Here is a 19,231-nt window from a genome sequence, read left to right as displayed (position 1 = left end):
GAACAACCTTTTTCAAGCATGAACATTATCAAGAGTAAACTGAGAAGTCGTCTTATTGATGAAAACTTCGAATCATGCCTAAAATTGAAAACAACAACATACAAACCTGACTTACTCAAACTTTCCAAGGAGATGCAAGCACATTGTTCGCATTAATAAATACTTATTAAGTATGAAATTTAGTTTTATTTAGTGTACTACTTATTTAGTGTAATAAAAGCTGACGAAAGAAGCAGATTTAGCTCCCATTTTTTTTAAAAATTGCTGTAATGTTCATATTTGGCTCTTTGGCTAATAAGTTTGCCGACCACTGACCTAGAGCAATGGTTCCCAATTAGTTTTTTTCATCTAAAAAACCCTAACAAACTGAAATTTTTTTCTATAACCCTCGTTGAACAGCTGACCAATTTTGAGTTTACGTCAACTAATGTTCAACTCCGATGTCTTGCAAACTTGAACCCAACCGAGAAGACAAGTCAATACCTTCAATAATGTGTTGCATCAAGTATTGGGAGATGGTGGGATCCTTCGTGGTAGATTTTTTGACGGGACTAACCCGCCTTTGCGTTACATGATGAAGGAAACCACGAAAACCTTTTACGGATAGTCGCCTAACGGCAAGGAAACTCTAATCCATGATCCATCTACCAGAGGCAATTTTACGTCAACATTGTAGTCGGTGAGAGACGAGTGCGGAATTCGTTTCGACTTCATCGCAGGGATTCAAACCTGGTTCACCTCACGAGTGCTCTATCAATTAAATCACTGCGGCTCCAAAAAATATTTTTCATAAAAATTCTGAGTTTCAGGAATGACTGGCGTTGAACAACCGACCCAATTTTGAGTTTACAACTATCTATGAAATACCCTTGTAATTTTTAGACAAGAAATCACCTGTATTGTGCATTGGGATGATTGAATTAACCCGCATTTGCCTTAGTTGGAGAAGAAATCCACAAAAATCTCACACGAATAGTGAAACAAATTAATCGTACCATTCGACATCCACTTGAAATGGTGAAAATGTGTTGAAAATAAAGACATTAAACGATTTTCCATCGACTTACCTAGCTGGACAACGAATCATCGATTAGAATTTTCTCCTACTAAAACTGACTTTCTACTAAAACTGACTTTCTACTAAAACTGAACTATGTCCAGATACCTGCTTTCTTTCAATTTCAACATCTTAAAATGCGTGTGATGCTCAATCTACCCTACCTTCTCGGTTTCGTACATGTTTTCTTTTTTATTATCTTGTATAAGCTCGTTTTCCCTCTTATATAGATCAATCCGTATATTTTCCTTGTGGTAACTTGTTTGTAATTTTTCTACAACATCTCCATCTTTCTCTTTTTACTTTTTCATTGAGGAAAATTCTTCATTATAGAACCGTAACTATTAGGGGGACCTGAAATTAATCTCGTTTCGATGCATTAGATATTCGGTAGTCTTAAAAACCAATTCATTTTTTTTCGATCCTTTTCGATTCATTTTCGATCCGGCATTGAAAGATTGTTGCTAACGAGGATGAATACTCACTAAAATCCCAATCCTCTTTCCCTAGTCTAACGAACATTTAAAAATCTATATAAAATATAAATATCATGAACTTCATATTTTTTTGATTAGAATCTTTCTTGAGATATATCAAGAAAAGCGAAAAGTGTAAAAAAATTACTTGAAGCGATTAATAAAGAAATAAAATAAAAATTGGTACCTCTTAATAACATTTATTCAAAATTTTAAAACATGATAATGTTTCAATGTAAAATTTTTCCCATAAAAATTAAAAAAAAAAAAAAAAAGCTTAAAAGTACATGTGATTTAAAAAAGATGAATTTTACTTCATTTCTATTTATAATATTACATACTTTGGAAATAATCAAATTAGAATAAAAAATTACTCTGCTATGTCAGGGATTGGCAAAAAGTAGCCAAATCGCTGACCATAAAAATAAGTTTATGCTTTAAGCTGTCATGATTATAAAAATCCAAATCTGACCGTCAGTTTTTCTCGTCAAATATATAGCCACTGACCGTAATTTACGCTGTGTTAGTACAAGTTATAATCAGTTTGGGTCTTTACGTTGTTAAGAGACTCATGCTTGCGTCACTTCCAGACGAATCATGGAACGAGACAATGTAGTGTAGTGTTGCCATCTCTCGAAGAAAGTGCGGGTTGCGTGCTCGTTGTTACTAAAGTCTTAATGTGGAGAAAGTATAAGTAGTAAGTGAAAGTAGAAATGTTCTTTGGCACCTGCTGGATTCGCACCCTTTGTGTTCCTATTCCAATTCTGATCAGGAAGCTTTTTATGATAACCGTACGAATTAACTTTCTACTCATTTTGCTGGCCCCGCAGTAGACTGGTCGTTAAGACACGGTTCCCAGCAGATCACCGAAGTCAAGCGTCACAGGCTGCGGTCAGTGTGCGGGTGGGTAACCACTTGGATAAGTCCGCGTAGATACCGAAGAAGTGCGGTATTGGTCCTCATTAAACTGTTCTACCGTAAAGTGCTCGACTTCGCGTGCAGGTCGTAGGGCTACCGTAGCTTGTGTGCCATCCCCTCTGTAAAGAATCAAAATTGTGATGGCATGTCTTCGGACCATCCTCAGGGATGTTTCCAGACCGTTTCCAATAGCCCATTGTGCAGCTCTAGAACGACATAAATGAACTAAAACAACAGCAACAACAACTAATTTTGCTGGAGCTCAATACAATTACTGGCACTGCGCTTTTCTTGTCAAGAAAGGAAATTGGCTTTCTTAACAAACCCTACTAAGTTAGAAGAAGCTCGTTATAATTACAGGCACTGGGCTCTTATAGCAAAAGAGCTAGTTTTATAAATTAATGGCCAGCTTTCCAAGTTTTAGCGGAAATATCTTATAATATAGTTTGTAAAAATTCGAATATAATGGTATATATTTACCTTGATTGGCTGAGTTCAATTCTTTACACCAGGCAACTTTTTGTTCAATGCTCCTAGCCTTCAAAGTGAGGGGAAAACCTGATCTATTCTTCTTGTGAGATTTGAACAAGATCTTTAATGGATCTGTTTCAACATTTTCAACCATTTCCACATCTTGAAGCTGAAGGAAGAAAACATTCCAATAAATATAAAGATTTTTAGTCTTAAATGCTTAGAGTTCTTAGTTTTTATTTCCTTTTTCTATCAAATTTCATTAGAACAATTAAATTTTCCTTAATTAATGCAATGTTTATTTAAGGAAAATACCTACTATAAGTAAATGTTTTATTAGGGTAAAAAAAGGCTTAAAGTAAAAAAAATTGCGAATTTTACATAGTTGTATCAATTAAAAACTGCGTCATCTCAAAAATAAAATTTTAAAAACGGCGATCAGCCTATTTAGAAAAAAGTATGATCAGTTTTAACCTTTTGTTCACTTAACAATTTTTTATCCCATGATTGCTTTCACACGGAATTTCGATGATTCGATGTTCACACCTTAGCTGCTAATTATTGTTCATTATTAATTTATAATTAATTTATTCATTAATTAATTTAAGTTACAAAAGCAAACACATGCACGTACCTTCGTTAAATAAAACTTTTTTTTAGTTCCTCAAAAAGTAAGGGTCAATGGTCGATAGCTGAACTCCATAAAATGTGGTTCCAACAATGCAATCAGGACAATGATCACAACTTAAGGCTATTTCACTTTTAATGTTTCCCACCCTATTTTTATTGTGCAAATTTTAAAAAAGATTATATCATTCCTTTAGCCGTAGACAATTTTATGCAAAAAAATTTTTAACTACTTACATATTTTTTTCATTTTTTAAATCCTTAATTTTTGGAAATGTTACAAATTTTAATGTGCAAACAGTTTAAACTTATATGATATTTGAAAAGCTGAACAATAAAAATAAATAACAAAGCATAATTTATATTCAATTCTTTTTTCTAAATTATGCTTTTCGGTTAGAAAAATATGCTGCTTAATGTATAACGTGAAGTAAAAAGTTCTGTAATCTAAATATTTTTCGAACATTATTTAAATTCATTAATAACTATAACAAATAATCATTACCAATTTTTAAAGATCAATTGTCTCTGAGAATGTGGGAATTTTCATGGAAGATTTCGTTCTATCGTTTAATTTTGATCAATAAATTTAATTGTACAATTAAGCACATGTCTTCAAAAATACAATCATTATCAATTACATTCATATCAGACAATTAATTATATAAATAAATTAGGAAAAGAAAGCAATCCACATACCTTGAACAAATTAGTAACATGATAAGATTCCTTCTCTAAGGTTGAATGCTTTTCCGTTATGAAGACTCTTCCTTTAAAAAGAAATACACAACGGTCAACAGAGCTCGTCTCTGCCCCTTCAAAAACATCGAAACTGTCCTAAAAAATTAAAAAATAAAGCATTTTATTTTGATCATCACTTCATCTAACTTTGTGGGGAAACATCATGTAAAATAACAGTTCGAAATTCATTAACATAATTCAATTAATNCAAAATTAATTTCAGTTCAGGATCATCACGTTGCGAATCGGCTATTTCGTCATAGTCCACTGCAGTAGGTGTACGAATTGTTTCAACTCGAGATAACATATCAGCAGATATGTTATCTGCGCCCTTAATATAACGTATGTCGGTGCTGAACTGACTGATGAAATCAAGGTGACGGTGTTGACGTGGCGAATATTTGTCCCATTTCTGTCGGAAGGCATACGTTAAAGGTTTATGATCAGTGTATATTGTGAATAAACGTGCTTCAAGCATATGTCTAAAATGTTTAATTGACAAATATACCGCGAGCAATTCCCGATCATAAGCGCTGTAACGCGTTTCCCTAGGAGTAAGTTTTTTGGAGAAAAATAATGTTTACTAGCATGACCTGACCTTAATAAGGGTAAAACAATACGTTATAAGCGGTAGTAAGCATTCCTTAACTGTGAAACCATTCCTTATTTCCGCAATTTGGTGACTCAAATTGCTTAAGTGATTCGATTGATTATTTATGATGGTTAAGATACTAATTAATGCCACATGATTCCGTGATTTATATTTATAAATTTAAAGACCAATACATTTTTTGTTTGAATTGGCTTTTAAACGAAATTATTAGAAGGGCTGAATTAATCACTTTAATTATACCGAGTTAATTAATCAATTCTTACTTGTGTCTAAAATATTCACAGGCTTTAATGGACAGTTAAATTAGTTTCGAATATAGTTCAGTTAGTTTCTATATTAGTATGTTGCTCAATTTAAAAAGCATTTAAAACATCAACAAAGCCCATAACGACCACTGGAAAAAGTTTATATTTATTTATTTATTTACTTATTTATTTTATTTTATTTCATTTTATTTATTTAATTTATTTTATTTATTTTATTTATTTTAATTATTTTATTTATTTTATTTCATTTTATTTATTTAATTTATTTTATTTATTTTATTTATTTTATTTGTTTTGTTTATTTTATTTATTTATTTTATTTATTAATTTTATTTAATTATTTCATTTTATTGTATTTTTTTCTCCTCTTTCTTAAATCACTAAATGATTATTTCTTAAACTAAATTTTTTATTGCATGAAACTTAAAAAATCAGATGCAAATGAAGAGTAAGATATTCATTTATGATTAAGATTTTAAGTACATGTGGAAATTAAGATATTCATTATCACCTGATGGGATTAGTTAAGTTCATTACATTCAATTTCACTCTCCCAGCAGTGTCTGTCAATCAAACCGATATCAAACCGAATCCCTGATAACATATCAGAGTGCATCAGAGAAGTTTTCACTAAAAGAAATTTGTTGATTCTCCACTATCCACAATGATTCTCCACTTACGCAAATTAAAACTAAGTTCATCTATTTCATCTTTCCAGTTACCATTAACAAAATATCAAATCATGTATAATTTTTAGATAAACTTAGTTTATAACTGCAATTTAAATTTTTATTTGTCTAGCTTTTTAATTATTTAATCATTATTTTGCTATTTTATTTATTCACTTCTTATTTGTTTTATTATTTATTTATTTATTCACTATTTTGTTATTTTATTCATTTACTTTTTATTTGTTTTATTATTTATTTATTTATTCATTATTTTGTTATCTTCTTTATTTACTTTTTATTTGTTTTATTACATATTTATTTATTTTTATCAATTAATTTATTTAATTTTATTTAACCATATTCATTCATTTTTATTTTTTTAATTAGCGTTATTTATTACTATTATTGTTATTATATTCTCAATACTTTGTAATTCATTCAATAATACGTATTTCATTCATTTTGTATTAGCATCAGAAAAAATAGTTGAGAATTCGGACAATTAGAAAATTGGCATACGGAATGAAAAAAAAATTTCAAAAATAGATTGAATCAAAGAACTTACTGAAATAACACTCTTCTTGAATATATCTGCATTAATAAGAGCCGGTTTACGCTTAAAATCCATTTTATTTCATTAGTCTATAATCGAAAACAAATTGTTCCATATTCAAAGAAAGAAAAGGTGAAGGACGATTCCGCAGGGAGCTCTTCAGTCGTGGCGCCATCTTTAATGAGAAATCAAAGATAGCCTTGCCAAGAATTGTTGGGGAAGTTAAATGAAACTGAAATATCAGCTAATTTTCGTGTGCCTTTTTAATTACTGAACCTCTGTTCCAGCGATTCTCAGTTATTTTCGATTATGTAACATGAAACCTTAACAAATTGAACTTCTTAGTGGCGCATCGATATTTAGAACAACCATCATTAGCAGTGGTAAACGATATTAACCGGATTAAGATATTTGATGCAAAGAATGAAGTTCTGTTTTTACCATTTTCGTGAATAATAGTTTTAAAATTAGTTTATATCAGACAATTGAATTCACAGTTGAGAGGCAACGGACGGATTAGTTCCAACTTCCATCAAAAACTCCGCTTGTTTGTCCCAATGCTTGGTCCCTGAATTTCCTTGTCTTCTGGTTGGGTTCAAAATTACAAGGCTTCGGAATTGAACATTGGTAGCCCTAAACTTAGAAATGGGTATACTGTTCAACGCATGAAATGAAATCACTGGATCTAGTTTTTGCCAACATTTATTTGAGATAAAATCTTGTTTGTTACATTCTTAAAAACTTCATTCACTTCCAGTGAAATTAGTAAAGCAAAAATTATTTTGTTAAATGATGTAACTGAAGAAAGGTATTACATAAAACAATAGGCATTGAGTTATAAAACAAATTAATTAATAATTCTTACGTGAAGTAATATGCGTCCCAGTTTCAATAGATCGCCATGACAACCTTCAATTGCTTGAATGTATTGTAAATCTCTGCTCCTTTTATTGATACTGTGGATGAAATCTAAAGCCTTCTGCAAATCAGCCGTGTCTTCATTCAGTCGACTAGAGTATTTTATGAGTTCCTGAAAGTATTTTTGTTAAATGTATGGAAGAAATTCATTAGACTATTCTTACATCAGTTTATTGAGGATTAATAAAAAGTGCGATACATCAGAAAGCACACGCAATGAACAAATTTTTATACAATAACAGTTTAAACTAAAAAAAAGAAGAAAAATATATAAATGTACAAAAATAATCTTACTAATAAAATTAACAGTTATAAATTATACTTATTTACATAGCTGCTTTCTTTTTTAACTCTTACCTATTTCGTTCCTCCGACAGTAACTAATTACTGTCTGACTGAGTAAAGCTTAACATTCAGCATGACATTCAGTAGCCTTTAACCCTAAGAAAACAGTTTACTATTGTTCGAAATCGGTAAGAAGAGAAAAATCAATTTCGCTACCTCAAATTCAATTGAATAAACAGAAAAAGATAATTATCATTTGATATATTTATTTTTTCCACATTATCGCAATGAATTCATAAAAAAAGCTAACTATTATTTTTTAATAAATTTTTACTCATTTCGATTTTGAACCTATCAAAATTTTTGTATTATAAATAGCAAAAAATTATCGAAAAAACTAATCATGTTATATTTATTTTTCCTAAGGAGAAATAATCTCACGTTTTTTCTTTAATAATAAAATTAAATAATTCGGAAATTGCTTAATACAGTAATTTGAGATTCATTTATCATCAACAGAATTTCCTACTTTCCTACTTCCCAACAGAATTTCAAATAAATTTAGAATACTCGTTTAATTAAATAAGGAGTTAATGTTTCATAATTAATTTTCAAATTCCTTAAACACTGCAATTCTATTGTTATTTCTCAGCAGCACAAAAAGTTGAAATCTGACTTTAATAACCAAAGAAATTAATTAACTTTTTTGAAATATTCAACAGTTAATTTATAATCAAACAAGCTAGGTTTCCAAAACATACTGTGCTCTAATTTATATACCCATCATTTTCTGATAAATCACACGTAGCTATTCACCTCCAGAATTTTCGCCCCTTGAAAAATTCTTTCCCTCTGTTCGTATTAATTTCAATTAATTATAAAAAAAATACCAATTTTGCTAAATTTATTAAAATGCGTCATTAAAAATCTAAGTAAAAAAATATAAAAGGTAAGTAAAAACAAAAGGAAATTGTGATGAATTGCTATTATTTTTTTAATAGATTTTTGCATAATGTAATCAAACAAAGCCATTTTCGTAGACTTTTGTTCTTTTGTTGCATAAATATTAATTTATCTAAATGAGAGATTTTTTTTTTTCAGTTACTAGGAAATGATACTTAAGAAGTCAGGACTTACTTTTAAAGAATTCATGTACTGTGCTCAAGTGATTATTCTGAATAACTTTTGATTTAATAATCGGATTTTTCCGTAATAGGAATTATCTTATTGGTTCTATGGCTTGACCCTACTGACTGATAACTAGTTAGTGCTACTAATTAATTAGCACATTTAACATATTAAGCTTATTAACTCCGCAACTACTTGGTGAGACTAAATAGCTGCAAAACGAAACACAAAAATGTTCTTTTTCTAAATAAATAATGCTTTTTTTTCAGCTACTAATGAGGGCTAATCAAAAATATTTTGTGCATATTTATAAAGTGTTTATCAAAAGGTAATTTAATGCAAAAAATAACTATTTAATATTTTCGATTTTTTTTTTTTTTTTTTTATAATATGCAAGAAAGAAATAATTTTTTGAAGTTCATAATTTTAATCTGCTTAGTTTAAAAAGACAAAAGCCAAAATTTGAAGTTAACTGATGGATTAGTTTTTTTGAAATTAAAATTTTAAAGTTGACACTATGAGGCTCTTACTTTTCACCGCTCACCTGTCCAAACTAATGTGACCATATTTTCAACATTGCTCCATATTTTAAGGATTAAAACTTCGAATCTGTCAAAAGAGATGCGTGTTTTTTCACGAAGAAACACGTTTTTGTGTCTGATTTCGTTTTTTGAATTATCATCATCACAAATTAATAAGAATAGTTAAAGTTAGGCACTCGAATCATCAAAACTTTCTGTTAGAAATTTACTATGAGTGAAATTTGTTAAACTTTAGTCTATTGTGGGGAATTAAAGTACATATTATAGAGAATTTTCTCATATAGTACTCATTTTTTGAATAAATATTAAACAAGAACTGTATAAATAGAATTTTAAAAAATCAATGACTCGTCGAATGATGTCTCTATGCAGACAACAAGGTGAAAGATATATTTCCGAAATTGCTTCAAAATAAGAAACTAATAAACTCTTATTTCTACTGATTCATAAAATTATTTTAAAAAATGAAATTATCATATTTATTTTGCCAGTGCTGAAGTGCTCTAAAATGTTATTTCACGTTAAGTATTTTTTTTATGCATTTTTCAGAAAATTTTCATACTTGATCAAATTGCATGTTATAAAATTTGAGCTTCTATATAATTACATTTTTTAAAATTTTTTTTTAAAATGCTTACCTTTAATAAAAGCTGATAATCATTCAGTCTTTGAATTGGCAATTTTAAATGGTCTACTAGCAGTTTATCATCATCTATCATCCGACTGTGGTCCTAAAATATGTAAAAATAATCGAAACAGTTAACATTTCAGCCATATTTGATTTTAAAAATATTTTTCATTATTTCATAACATATAATGTAAATAATAATTTTTATAATGAGAAAAACTCTTAATTAAACAGATTTATAAATATCTCAAAATAATAAAATTACCGCAAATTCAAATATATTTGATTTTAAAAATATTTTTCATTACTTCATTGCATACAAAGAAAATATTAATTCTTGTGATGAGAAAATCTCCAAATCTGTGATGATAAAATTAACACAAATTCAAATATATTTGATTTTAAAGATATGTTTCATTATTTCTTGACATATAATGTAAATATTAATTCTTATGATGAGAAAATTCCCTAATTAAGCATATTTCTAAATATTTCAAAGTAATAAAATTACCATAAATTCTGCACAAAAAAAAGATATATTTTTTTAATTCATATAAGGATATTCATTCTGGTTATATTTATTCCATTATCGTTTTATATTATCGTATTATTCACATCATATATGTATCGTGAATAATATCGTTCCTTGCATTTAATATCGATCGAAAACTTGCTCAACAAATATTTAAAAGACTAACGTTCTTTATAATCTATCTTATTTATTAGAGTCAGAATATATAAATCATCGAAATAATCACAAATAATACTCTGAATATTTAATTAAATACATGACATCAAAAATATTAGTCATATTGCATCACAGACGATGCAAAAAAAAATGTTTTACTTACATCAAAGAAATCTCTTAAGGACCCTTCTCTGAGCAGTTTTTGAGCCCTCGCTTCATTCCAACAATAACTCGCATGCATATCGAAATCTCGTTCCTTTAAAATTAAAATAACATCGTTTTTGAAAAGCATATAAAGGAGTTTAATGGAACTTAAGCACTAAGTTTTACTTAAGATACATAAAACATGTATACTATTCATTTCAGTATGTTATGTTCATAGTAGTACACTGTAAAAAGAGTTTCTCAAAATTGAGTAAAAATGTGATAAAAAAAGTTTTCAAGCAAATATAGTCGAATCTGAAAACTCTATGTACTCATTATTGAAGACATGCTCAAAATGCCCAATAATGAATACATGGTGGGTAAGACATGCTCAATAATGAATACATTTCAAATTCGATTAAATTTGTTACGGAACTATTTTGACACAGCTTTGTTCAATTTTGAGAAACCCTTTTTTTTAGTGTAGTTTCTCCAAAATTTATTGTTTAAAAAATGTAGTACTTATTAATACTGATATCAAAATAAAAATCAACGTAAGGAATCGCAAAAAACACACAGAAAACAAGTCCCTGAAAACAAAGGTTTAAAAAAAACTATATTTTATGATGGTAATTACGAAACTGAAATACAAAATAATAGCGTTTTTGTTCGCTTTAAAAACTGATAAGGAGTTAAAATATTTAATTTAAGTAAAGTTATATATGTAAGAGAAATTACATATATTTATGTTCTTAAATTAAAATTAATTTATAAGATAAAAGAATGACAAAAATATTTTAAGTATTTCATTTTGATACAGTTAAATATTCACTAGTCAAAAAAGTACCATTAGTATGCAAATATTATATCACGCTACAATCAGTATTATAGTCGGATTTTTTTTTAAATCTTTAGAGCATCTGAAGAGTTTTAAAGTAGTGTTAAGTTATAAAGGAAGTTCTTTCCCGTAACCATCAAATTAGTTTTTATTCATTTATTTCTTCTAAAAAAATATTAAAAAGTACTTAAATTCAATTAATTATTCAAGCAACGTTAAATTCATAAAAATTTCAAAATTGCCGTATTAAGGAGACTTTTACTGATGCTCTTTTTACAGGGACAATTTCGGTACTGCTTTAGTGTTGAAAAGTTTTAAAACGATGTTCGAGTGACAGATAATTCTTGATCTCATTCTCTGGTCGAGCAATCATGTAAGCATCATTACAGCTGCAAAATCCGAATTTTTCTGCTCCTTTCTTTCTGTTTTAGTATACTCCATAACAACAAACATTTCTTTGTTCCAAAGCATTGCCAAAATGATTTGTGCCAATTGCGATCGCTTATCTTAAGATGGACAATTTATTAGAAATAATGAAAAGTATAGAAAAGATATTAATACCAAATTATTAAATTAAAAAAGCTAAGTTAAAACAGCACTGTACGTATTATCACTTAGTTTTATGTTGAACAACCTAAGCAATTGTATTAAGAAACACCTTATTTCAAATTTACACCTAATAGATCTTTTTATATACAAATTAAAGGGTGTAGTTAAATCTAATCTCTTAAAATGGAAAAAGATTACACCGATTTCAAGCACATTCACACAGTAAATGAATTATTTTTGCTTCTGAAAACACCAACGGTGGCGGATTTTGAATATTGCTACTCGTTTGATTACATCGAGTAAAAGCTGGCCAGAGTTGTGAAAAACAATCGAGAGTTATAGTTGCGTTTTTATACGCCGCTGCAGAATATTTCCTGAAACAAACGTTCACCGTTAAAATACCGTAAACCGGGGCGAGTCTACCCATTTTTTCAGTTTGTCAAATTTCAAGTGGTCAAACTTTTGTACATATTAAAGAAAAAAGGCTTTTAATAGGTGTTTTGGAATCGCTATTTATCCCTCTTTAAAGCTGTGAAATCGATTTTAGAAAATATTAACAGTTACGCTGTTACTGTATATTTTTATAGAACTGCTNTATTAAGTAGTTCTCTCCATTTTTGACGTTGAGATGCACTAAAATTTTTTACACTAATGGATTTACAGTATAAATCAAAATGACGCATATTTAATAATAATGGCACTTAAATTTACTAATATAGGTGACAACTATAATGAATTAATGCAATACTATTACAATTCGATGATTGCAAAGTTCTCTTACCAGCCGCAAGAAAGTTTTTCCCAGTTTGGTAGGTTCTTTTGCATGATGATTGACACCGTTCATTAGTACGCTGTAAATGAATAATAAATTGAGTATTAAATTCGTTATTTTAAAACATTCCATAATATAGTTAAAAACCACTCAGTGCTTTGGTACAGATTATTTCATCACAATTTTATTTAAATTTTCCACAACCTTAACTGCTAAATATATATCGAGTCTTAAATCATTTGATTTTATTTCGAATTTTTAAAAAAATGATCCAAATTAATGCGCGAGCAAAACTATTCAAAGGCAAATAGTATTTTCTCGCTCTAAACTTTTTTCTATACTGAAAACGCATACAATAATGTTAAAAAAAAACTTTTTTAGGGTGAAAATATGTTTAATATTCTTTCAAAAACAATTTATAATTCTGCTGCAGTTTCATTTCATCTGAAATTCTAACTATGTCTAACAAACATAACAAAAGTTCTTCAAATCTACTATATTTTAAAAATAGTATCAGAGGAAATATAAATATTTTGAGAAGTGTCCAAATTTATCTATAAATTCGCGTTCGATTTGTAAAAATATATATGAAGAATTAAACATTTTTTTTTAAAAACAAAGCATTTGATAAGAATTTAATAATTGATGTGATTAACTACATGATCTGGGGGTTAGAAGCAACAATATAAAGATAAATGAATAAAAAGTTAATTCAAGGACATGCTGTGTTATCACGATGCCTGTTTTATAACCTTAATTTCGAATAAAAAGAATTTGAAACTTTAAAATAGCATTCTCCAAAGCAAAACATTGTTAATTGCTTAAAATCTTAGATTTTTAATTTTAGATGAAAAACTGTTCTGGAATGTGATTATTTTTTAAGCTGAGCAACTATTTTGTTTATAAAAAGTTAAAATTATTAATTTTATTTTTTATATGAAGAGATCAGAGAAATATTTTCTTTAATAAACATAAAATTCTAATACACTTTTTGTAAATAGAATCTCACGGTTATGCAATTTTTCATTTCACTAAGTTTTGCCCCTCTCCATTACCATGGCTTCAGTAAATTTTGCTTTTCCCTTCTCAAGTATATTCCAATTTCTAATAAAACGTACTGCCGCCCGAATTTGTCGAAACCAAGGTAACAGAGATGATAAAAGTGTGGAGAGTTGTGAAATCGCGAAACTGTGCGGTGCCTATTCTTTTTAAAACAGTATAGACTGAGTTTAACATGTACAATACAGGGTGTTCAGTAATTATCTATAGATTTTTAGAATGTTTGAAAAAAATAAGGAGAAATAACTATGCACATTAATGGTCTCAAATTATTATGTTAATAAAAAAATTCTAAAAGTATTATGAAAATCAAGATCAATCAGGGCAAAGAGAACATTAAAATCATCTAACACCAGTTAATTTGAAAATCGTTACGAAAGTCACACTTAGAGAATAAGTTGGTTTTTAATTATATCCCGATTTCCTCTAAGTTTTTATCACCCTTAATAATTATGCGTCAATGCTTTATAACTATTTATTTCATTTAATACAAATTTTACAATCCCTAATACGCATAGTTCTTAATTTGATGTCTTACAAAGCTTTTTAAATATATATTAAGGTCCGATATTAAAGAGCACCTTATATACATACTCATATCATAAAGATTTCGTTTATAAAAATATTTTAAAACAAATTTAGTAAATTAAATAACTTTTATTCATCGTATAAATAAATGCATAATTCATACTGCATGAATTTATAAAAGTTTAATAGCATTTAATGAGACAAAGTTCAGTCTTATGTAATTTTGACTGCATGATTTTTAGAAAACTCATAACGTAAAATTCTCACTATTATTTCTTACATCAACTTTTATTTACTTAATAAAAATTAATGAAATTTTTTTTAATTAAATGAACAATTTAGTATGTTATGCAATAACATTGCAAAGCTGCAATATTTTTAAAAAAAGTAAGTCATAGAAATCGGGTAGCATTACTTGTTGTGGAAGTCACTGATGTCTTTAAAGTTACCAAACACGGAACCTTTTCTGTCCCTAAATTCTTTTGGAAGTCGGGGGTTGTCCATTTGTTTATAGTAATTTTCCACAACAAACTGCATATCCTTCGCAAAGTCTTCTTCCGTTTCAACCAATTCTTTAACTATTGCTCTGAAAATTAAAAGGTTTATTTTGTAATAATGCTAATTATTAGTTCAAAGGAGATTTATAATATCAGTTTATAGCTTCACTGTGAAAAATTCCGGACCAAATTACGATAATTTCAGTAATATTTATTTAATTAGAGTGATTTAGTGATTTTACGGTAATTTTCACTGTAAAAATTATAGTATATCAGTTTTTTTTTGTTTCATAACATGTTACGATAAAAAATGGATTTTACGGCAAAAAGTACCGGCACCCTAAGTGTCGGTAGTTTTTAATGTTATTTAATCCGGAATTTCTTACATTGTACAATACCAGATTTTTAAATTGAATATCTGCCTATGTTGCAATAAGCAGATATTCAATTAATGTTATCAAGAACAGAATTTATCCTATGAAGTGTAAGGGAGCAAAACCTTTGTAACTTAACCTGCTATCTATCTTGTATGTTGACGACAAAAATGAGTCAACTTTTTCTAACACTGCTATGGAATGCTATTTTAAGCCCTTCCTAGTTTAAACAGAATTTTTTTTTGTTTTAGTAAACTTTATATGCCGTTTTTTAATGTGCAGTGTGCAATAAAAAAGACCACCCTGAATAACCTTTGATCTAATGATAGGAATTTCACGTTTTAGGGTTGGTTCTAGCTGCTGACTTCAAATAAACTATTTAATTAGCGCAAACGATATTTCAAACAACGAAATCAGACACAAAAGAGTACTTTCTCGGAATAAATATGCTATTTTCTGACGGATTTGGTCCTCCTCTTCCCCCCCTCAAAAAGTATGAGGGGTAGTAATCTGGGAATTATGGTCCCAATAGTTCGGTCGGGAGAACGATCGATAGTATGGACCACATAATGCAAATTTTATTTTATCATAGTTCGAGAACTTTATATCATACGGAATGAATAGTTCTTATTATCATATCTCGAGAACTTTTTAAGTGAATTAAAAAAAAAATTGCACACAATTATAAAATTCGTTTATCTAAAATTTTCAAAAAACACTTTTAGTAAATATTTATTATTTTATATAACAGCGGTCAAAAAAACATTAAATTGTATGGTATAGGATTTTTTACATTATTTTGAATAATGTAGATTTGCATAGAAAAACAACACAAAATTTGATCGAAATCTGTTGAACCAAAAGAGCGAGAAACCGAATTTTGAAAATACGACCGTTTTGAAATTCGATTTCTCAGGATTCGACTGATTTCATTTTTTTTCTTTTGCTATAATAAATTATTATAATTATTTTTTTTTACTATAGCAAATTATTTAGAGACAGTTTGTGATAGATTTTTACATAAATTGACTTCAAAAAGGAGCTACGCGAACTTTCGCTTGATAAAAACAACCTAAATAAACATAAAATAATGAGAAGTGAAGAGAGAACTATTACTTCTTCAAAAACTTTAGATTGTGTCTAAAATTTAATATGTTTACTGTTTGTCTAATAAACAACCACATATTTCTGAAAAGGTTATGAATCTCAATGTTTGTATTAACAAATTAAAAGCAACAGCACTATCCAATAATAAAGCCAATAATATTTACTTAATATCAGGCAATAATAAAGGATTATTTTTGTAAAACATATGCTCATAAGTGTAACAAAATAAACTTTAAAATGTTGAAACGATAGTATTTCCCTAATTTTAATAATTGCATCTGTTTCTGCGTAGTGATAGTTTATGATATTCTTTATTATAAACATCCGTCATGCATCATAAGCAAAATAAGAGTTTTAAACTCATTTATTGATTATTGAAATTATTAAAAAATTCAAAATTTACTCTGGTAATTAATAATTAATATCATTTCTTAAAATATCCATTAGAGTTTTGCTAAATAAAATGATAAATTCGTAATAAAAAATATAAGTACATTTATTTAAACAGTCTTCACTGGTGGTATAATAGAAATAAATGTACAAGAATAACATGATATAAGATATGATAAAAAAAAAAGATTTATTCCTCTCTATAAATTGTCTACTTCTCTAAGTTGACCACTAAAGCAATGCACCATACGAAATCAACTTACATAGGTTCCACTGAATAAAAATCAACTGCTCCTTCATTTTACTGATTATATTTTAAGACATAATATTAAATCATAATATTATATCATAATATTTTAAGATATAACATTCTATAGAGATCAGCTCTCATCATCGTCTTTAATTTGGTGTGCTATTTATATAGGAGACATATTTTATTAGCTAAAGACATAAATTTAAGAGAAAAAATGTTAAGACATACTAATTTATGCAGGTTTGGACCAATATACCAAAATTTTACAGATTTAAGACATTTCATAAAGATAAGATTAGGTCATAATGTGAAGCATTATACATAATGGTACAATATGTATTATCAAACAAAGAGCACAATGTATGGGTCTGGCTGCCTATGCGGGCATTCTAAATTTTGCAAATATAAATCTGCCTTCCAATTATCGTTTCAATATATTATATTAATTAAAGTCTTAATATTTAAGACAAAAGTATAGAAAGGCCTCATATTTAAATTTATAGAAGACCTCAGATTAATATTTTACAGAGGGTGTGCTCTAATCACCGTCTTTTATAAACTGTTAGAAGACTTAAATATATTTAACAAATCTACATTTAAGAAATCGATCGGGAAACGACGTATAATTAAGAAGAGAGGAATATATCATTTTGAAAACATTTGTAAGATAGCAATTTCTGGAAACTTTATTCAAATTCATTAAAATTTAGCTTCAGTATTAAAACTTTACAGGACCATTGCATTGAGTTGAAAAGTTTTTCCTTACAGTGTAAAAAACTTCCGGATGAAATTACGGTATAAAATACTAACGCTTTGGGTTCATCATGTACAAAATACCTTTACGGTAAAATAACTCGTAAAATCCCTTATCCCCGTACAATATTGTACCGTAATTTACACAGTGATATTCACTTAATTAGAATGATTCAGTGGTTTTACAATAGTAAAAATTTTGATACATCATATTTTTTTGTTTCTCAACATGTTCCGGTAAAATGATTTTTACGATAAAAAATACCGGCATCCGGAATTTTTATACAGTGTAGAATTCATATTTGCAGTCACTTTTTATTTTAGGAGGGCAACATATAGGGTATTAGATTGCTTCTGAAACATTAACACAATAATCTATACTTTACATGGCTAAACAAATAGGGTGTATACGAACTCTCTGTTTTTAATGGCTTCCATTTCTTTCGGGTCGAATTCTGCTTCTGTAACCACGTAGCTGCCCAAGGTATCCCGGGCGGTGGACTTTTCTAGGTAGCAAGCAGGTACCCATCCTTCTCTTGGAGACTCATCGATGCCCATAGGGACAGTTCGAACTAGCCATCTAAGAAATACAAGTAAAACGCTCATTATATTCCAAGTTTTATACACTCTCAGAAAAATTAGTTGAAATTGGAGTTATATTGGTCCAACGTTGAATCCAATTGGTATCATGAACCTTAATATTGGGAAAATTTTGTGCAAGCTTAAATTGACACATCAAAGTGAACCATAGTATTGAGCTATAAAGTTTTAGAATTACGATAATATGGCTCAATCGGGCACTATATTAAACTAGTTACCTGAACAATATTAATATGGTTCACCTCGCTCCAAACTTTCTAACTGTAGATTGATTAACGAAAATAATTTTTACGAAATGGATGAGATAAAACAATTTGAATGATAAGAAAACGTATTTAGAGAAAAAAATCATAAAGTTACTTTTTCTTTAAAGAAAAACTATGAATTTCTGTAAAAATAACTCATTTAAAACGTTCACGTTGGAAGATAGTTACAGAAATCGATAAAAAATACATTATTTATAAATAAATACTATTTTTTATTCATCAATATTTGGGGGGTGGGACCGGAAAGTGTCGTTTCGGTGCATTAAATATTCGTTAGTCTTAAAAACCAATTCATTTTTTTTATCCTTTTCGATTCATTTTCGACCTGGAATTAAGAGGTTGTTACATTATTGATCAAAAAAAAATCTTGATAATAATTATCAAATGCACCGAAACTACATTACTTTCCGGTCCTCCTAATATTAATTGAAAACGTTCAAATAATAATTATTATTACAATAAATAAACATTCATCATTATTATTTTATTATAATATATTAAAAGTGGTCTCAAATCAAT

General features: G+C 28.4%; 1 protein-coding gene across 1 annotated transcript in view; it reads right to left on the bottom strand.

Moving 5' to 3' along the window:
* The window catches only part of LOC107442351 (obscurin), a gene marked incomplete in the record, with an annotated part of 263,706 nt that overhangs the window by 108,864 nt on the left and 135,611 nt on the right, over window positions 1-19,231 (bottom strand). The window contains 8 exon segments of the mRNA XM_071177300.1: window positions 2,932-3,091; window positions 4,249-4,386; window positions 7,259-7,423; window positions 9,905-9,997; window positions 10,746-10,838; window positions 12,895-12,964; window positions 14,888-15,058; window positions 18,262-18,426. Of these exon segments, the coding sequence (XP_071033401.1) occupies window positions 2,932-3,091; window positions 4,249-4,386; window positions 7,259-7,423; window positions 9,905-9,997; window positions 10,746-10,838; window positions 12,895-12,964; window positions 14,888-15,058; window positions 18,262-18,426 (1,055 nt within the window).

Source organism: Parasteatoda tepidariorum, chromosome 2 (genome assembly GCF_043381705.1).
Source record: "Parasteatoda tepidariorum isolate YZ-2023 chromosome 2, CAS_Ptep_4.0, whole genome shotgun sequence".
Classification (NCBI taxonomy): domain Eukaryota; kingdom Metazoa; phylum Arthropoda; class Arachnida; order Araneae; family Theridiidae; genus Parasteatoda; species Parasteatoda tepidariorum.
This window is presented reverse-complemented; position numbering and strand designations above follow the sequence as displayed.